Source organism: Diadema antillarum, unplaced genomic scaffold (genome assembly GCF_040938485.1).
Source record: "Diadema antillarum isolate AM-2024a unplaced genomic scaffold, OU_Dant_1.0 seq00001928_RagTag, whole genome shotgun sequence".
NCBI classification, from domain to species: Eukaryota; Metazoa; Echinodermata; class Echinoidea; order Diadematoida; family Diadematidae; genus Diadema; species Diadema antillarum.
The window spans coordinates 96,924-102,500 of NW_027272591.1; the positions used below are offsets into that span (position 1 = coordinate 96,924).

Consider the following 5,577-nt stretch of genomic DNA (forward strand, 5'->3'; position numbering starts at 1 on the left):
GTCATTAATATAATGATACGATCTAACGAAATACGTTATTGCTGTCTCATTACATTCAAAGTGCGTCAAGATTTGTAATATGATTTGATATCTAACATAACACATTCAACATATCAAGAAAAAAGATTACATTCGAAACTTACGTATTGATAATTCTAACATTGATTTCATTGCGATTCACAAATTCGTAATATTCGATTCACCAAATGTCAAGTATAGCGTAATTTCTGAATTACATAATGTGCACGTGAGTCAGAAACAAAGCTTGTGACGTCATATCAGGCGAAATTATCCACGCAGAAATGTGACATCAACCGTTGGATCCTCGACTGTTATAAATCCAAAGTACTCCTGATTACTTTTCACATTATTAATATATTATGTCAAACAAAAGGAGCTGTAACAATCCACTTCCATGTAATGTATCAACATACAAACGCATAGAATATAGCTACCGAAATGAAATCAAAATAATTATGATTTGCAGCACTTCGTTCTGATACGAGCAAAATCAAAGTTGTATATTTCCACTACCATAATATGACGGCCTCGAGTCTGAGTGCTGATTCGTCAGCGATATACACTCATAAGACAGCCAGTTTTAGAACCCGCAAAGACGTGCTAGACCACGGGGCTGAATCCATCAAAGACGACAGAACACAAATCGTGGTGTAACCTACAGATTGTCTTAGAAGCTTGGCAATACGTCGCTGCATTGGTGACCATCGGACTTTGAGGTTTAATGATTGGGAGTGGCTATTCAATCTACTCTTAAGGTCCGCATCCGCAAGAAGCCAACCATATCTACATAAACCCGAGACAAGGTGCGACTCCAGAAAACATTAATTTGTATTGATTGAAGTGATCTTTGAAGAGTTAAACGATGTAAGTGATCTCTTTTAGAAAATAAGTACAAACTTATCAAAACAATAATTCAATTCCGTGAGTTAAGTAACTTCAACAGCTGTACATGGATGTTACCATGTTGATACTGATAATGATATCAATATAAATAATACATAAAGTAATAATGATAATAACAATGATAATAAAATAATCAAATTCACAATAGCATTATGAGAGTCTGTAGTTTACTGATTGTCAATTTTGCTAATGATTTGGGAGAGAGCACACCTGGCTTGTCATACGCGATATATCGCCATCTTGAAGTGCGCAAGAACTCTCGGTACTTTACATGTCATTTAACAACGTAACACACCTCTTCCACCCAATAGAGCCAAACCTTCAAAAACAACACTAAACACAAAACACAACAATTGTGGGTCTTCGGTCTGTCACTCAATAAATCTAAAGGGGAAATTTTGATGACAATTAACGTTTGGTTGGAGTTAAAATTCTCGTCGGCACACCCCTGACTTAACTTTCATTTTCTAGCCCCACTTGCTCACAAAGAGTCATCACATATACACACAGTTGGAAATCGGTAGTTTCATATTCGTTATTACATCCCCTCTATACGCATCGTCTTTGTGATAAGGGAGAGGTCGGTGGTTCGGAATATACAAGTGCACGATTTTATGGACCTATATATCCATTAGTTTCTTTCAGGGGGTCATCAAGCAGGAGGGAGCTATTGCGATTGCTAGTCACAACCTCTCTTCGAACCTCTCTTCCTCAAATGTTGCCTTTTTAGCGAGGATTCTCAACGGTCTTTAACATAGATTTATCTCGTTCTGGGCTTATCTTCTTAGTCTTTATTATGAAACTACCACTTGGGACTGATTTAAATAATGAAATTCATTTCAAGATTCACACATAAGCAGCTCCATGATTAGGTGAAACGACATTAGGGTACTCTCTGTCACAGAATACATTTCTACAGTGAAATGAAACGTATAATCGTCTCATTTTCCGCTGACGAATATCTAACATAAGACCAAACGAGGTATGTGTTATGGCTGTCATATTCTCTATGATAATATATTGCTCTTCAAATTGGGATTCAAGTGTCATCGATTATGACATCTACATATCTCACCAAATAAAACGTCCTCTCTGTTTCGAATGACAGGTATTTTTCACGATATTCTACTCTCCCGTACACGATATTATAAAGGTATTCACAGACTATAATATAATGCTTCGTCATCCAAAGGCAAAATGAAAGAAAATGTTACACTGCGTCAACATTTTGAATAGCTTATTCAGTCTCGTAAAACAACGATAATATATCGGTGGATAAGGGTCTCAATAAGAAAGTATATTGCCCGCTTTGTGCCGTCACGACGTCATCAGCCATCTGACCAATAGGCATAGAAGGATGGGGAAAACAGTCGCTGATTGGTTCTTCGCGTTCGAGCACAGGCCATCCGCACAGCACGTGATGCAAATGCCAGTTTCGTTCTGATTATCGTTCGTACACGAGTTTGTGTGGCCCACAAGGCTGTATGAAACATCGGTGGAGTTGGATTCTTCGCAAATTGCCATCACATTCACCACGGTGCTTTCCTCTGGAGAAGTGAGAGAAAATTTAAAATGTAAACACGGATAGCAATACGACTTGCATACTTTCTTCTCTCAAGTAATCAAGACATGTAAGAATTCACACAAATAACTTCAGAAGACAATGATTTTACGATGTTGTTGGGATCTTATGTCATTTAATTTCCTAATATGTTGGTAAAGTCACTAATGACACAAGAATTGGCAACTGCAAAACATCATTAAAGCCATCGAATAGTGCAAGTCTATTACTCTAACATTTTTTTTCCATTTTCAGAAATACACCTATGAACATGATATTATTATCATGTATATAATTATTTACATATATTTATATACTAGTAATATACCACCACATAAAGACTGCCAGATGTCCTCATATTTTTTTTTCATCGGTTCGTCTGTCATGTATAAACTTTCCCTCCTCCTCTTTGGCTTTCTACTCCAAATTAGTTACGAGGACATGGATGAGGATATCGACCTCAGGTCGTTGACCTCGCACTGCGAAAACCCACCTGTCCACCATAGCGACGTCGAGCAGGACTGCTCCTCTTCCTCGACCTCGCAGACGTTCTCGGCAAGTCGCTTTACCAGCGGCTCGGGCACGGGCGGGCACGGGGGAGGCCGCAGTAGCTTGCCCTTTCCGCCGTTATTGCATAGGTTTTCCTTGCAACATATAGTACACGTGAGTTTCCCTTCCGTTTGGTTGCAAAAGGGCGTTCTGTCCAGCGACTCCCTGGGGCACTCCGACACGAACCCGCAATAACGTGACATGGTCATCTCACTGTATAAACTACCTGTGTGTAGAAACCATTAAGAAAGATGAGTAGACAGAGGAAATTAGCTACCCCAAAACTAGTTTGTTTGTTTTTCAACAAGAAAACAAACCAACCAAACAAAAAGTTTGATAGCAAAACGAGGTAAGCTTCATTTTCATACATTTTAATGTCAGTCCAAATAGAGATAGAGCAAAGTGAAACCTTTCCAAAAAATAATTCGCCTGTTGAATAACAAGAAATACGCACAATGTCCCATATTTTCTTCTTTATAGCGGCTTCAATTGCAAAATCTCAAAATCACAAGAAAGGAGATGATTCGTTTTGCGATCAATCTCTTCAAATACTGCCTCTACAAGCACAATTCATTCACCTGAATGAAGAGTTTGTTCGCAAAAACCGATAAGTCCATATTTGCAAAATGGAGATATTTGCGATTAAAGGTCAAGAAAAATAAAGAGACTAATAAGAAATTCTTTGATTCTTTAAACCATAACTTCAAAAATGTACCTTTATATGTAGTGACCAATATATCATTTAAAATGTATTATTTTGTACTTTATGACAGAGACCATACTTCAAAATCTACAAAAATGGACTTATCAGTTTTTGCGAACAAACTCTTCGATTGTTACAGCATTATTAGAGTGCTCTGAAATAAAAGAAGAAGAGTAGAAAACAGAAGGATTTACTTACAATTCTTGCTATGCCTGCATTGAGGTCATAGATTGGGCAGATTGATCACTGTACAATACATTCTGACTCGGTTTTACGGAAGACCATTAAATTCATTACATTAAAAATCTATTTCCGTGTTTTTAAAGAAATTTATCTAAACACAAAAGAATACATAAATACCATTTGCATGTCATATTGATTTTCATTTTCATTCATCGCCTTTTCTGAAGCTTTTTCATAAACAAAGTTTGCAAAGAAAAATCATGCACAAGATAATGAAGCAACGGGTACGTTCTTATTTCGTGAGGGAAATTATCAAAATATAATACGGGCTTATCGTGATTACAGCCAAACATAAAGTGTGATTTCAATTGTGGAATGTTTTAATGGGGTTGAGGGGGCTCCAACAAGGAGCAAAACTTGAAAGTGTGGCAACTCAGGAACAAACGTTTAAATCATTTACTTTTATGTAGGAAAAGGTGCAGATGCATGTGCATGAGGGGCATATAATCTAAATATACATTACATTAGAACGAATATGAATAATCTCTAAAATCATCATGATGTGATCGTAAAGAATCCTCTGCCTTTTGACATTCTCGAATATGCACCCTTCACACCAAGGGACTACCAATGCTCTAGTGTAAACAGCGCCACCAACCCATGGCCAAGGACCTACCTTTCCAAGAGGTCTGTATTACGCATGCGTCGAATTCGCTGTTACACTCTCGTTGTTCTGGCGTTTGACATTGACTCTCAGAGTTGCAGTGGTAGCAGCTTAATGCATCTGAACATTAAGTGAGAGAAAAAGAGAGAGGGAGAAAGAATGAGTGAGTTGTTATCATACTTTTTAATGCCTACATAAGATACATAATTATGACACGTGGAATCATTTTTGCTTCCAATCCTCTTGATATAAGAGAAATTGATAGACGGAGGGAGAATATGTCATCACGTGTAATTACCACACAAATATAACGATTTAGACACAGACAAAAACAATCAAAGAAACAGAGGTATTTTCTAAGAGTCCTACTTCTTAGAGGTGAAAGGCAAAAATAGTTGGAGATAGGCAAATGTACGTTAAAACCTGACTCCACGTGTTCAAAAATTTTACCACGATTATGGGTAACACAGCGCTGTAATTTTGTACAGAAGTGTCCAACATGTACAGATAGGAAAAATAAACTAGACAGCACAAAATGATGATAATATCATATATATATCGTATGATATATACAATGATATTACATATGTTATATTTGTAAAGTGTGAATTTTTGTTCAAAATGGATGTATAGTTGAGATATGGGCCATTAAAGTACTATAGTAATGTAAATGTTCGATAACATTGGTATATTATAATACAATAAAGTGCCTTTTCATGATAACCTCATGATGGCCCATATATCTGTTACAATCTTCAGAAACCCACATCAACATAAGTATAAGATATGCGCTGCTTTTGGTATAATCTTCAGAGCACGTTTTGCCGGCGGGAAGCAGTCTGGATCTCGATGTCCTCGAACACACTCATCAATGACAAAACAAAGAAAACGGACGCGTATTTGCGCTCATTGATCCGCACTACCTGTAATGAAGCCCGACAGCCTAAAAGCACAATGTTGCTACCCCTCCCCCGACAAACATACATTCCTATA

General features: G+C 37.3%; 1 protein-coding gene across 1 annotated transcript; it reads right to left on the reverse strand.

Moving 5' to 3' along the window:
* Positions 1-2,241: 2,241 nt before the first annotated feature.
* Positions 2,242-4,692, reverse strand: LOC139713224 (uncharacterized). The gene is made up of 3 exons (XM_071624969.1): positions 4,593-4,692; positions 2,979-3,256; positions 2,242-2,471 (listed from the first exon to the last, which is right to left on the reverse strand). Exons 2-3 carry the CDS (start codon positions 3,241-3,243, stop codon positions 2,242-2,244), a joined length of 495 nt encoding a protein of 164 aa, XP_071481070.1. The 5' UTR covers positions 3,244-3,256; positions 4,593-4,692.
* Positions 4,693-5,577: the final 885 nt, after the last annotated feature.

Coding starts and splice junctions, on each gene's coding strand:
- LOC139713224 (XM_071624969.1), bottom strand. CDS start 3,243: ATGACCATGTCACGTTATTGCGGGTTCGTGTCGGAGTGCCCCAGGGAG. Junction 2,472..2,978: donor GACGTCGCTATGGTGGACAG/GTGGGTTTTCGC, acceptor TCACTTCTCCAG/AGGAAAGCACCGTGGTGAAT.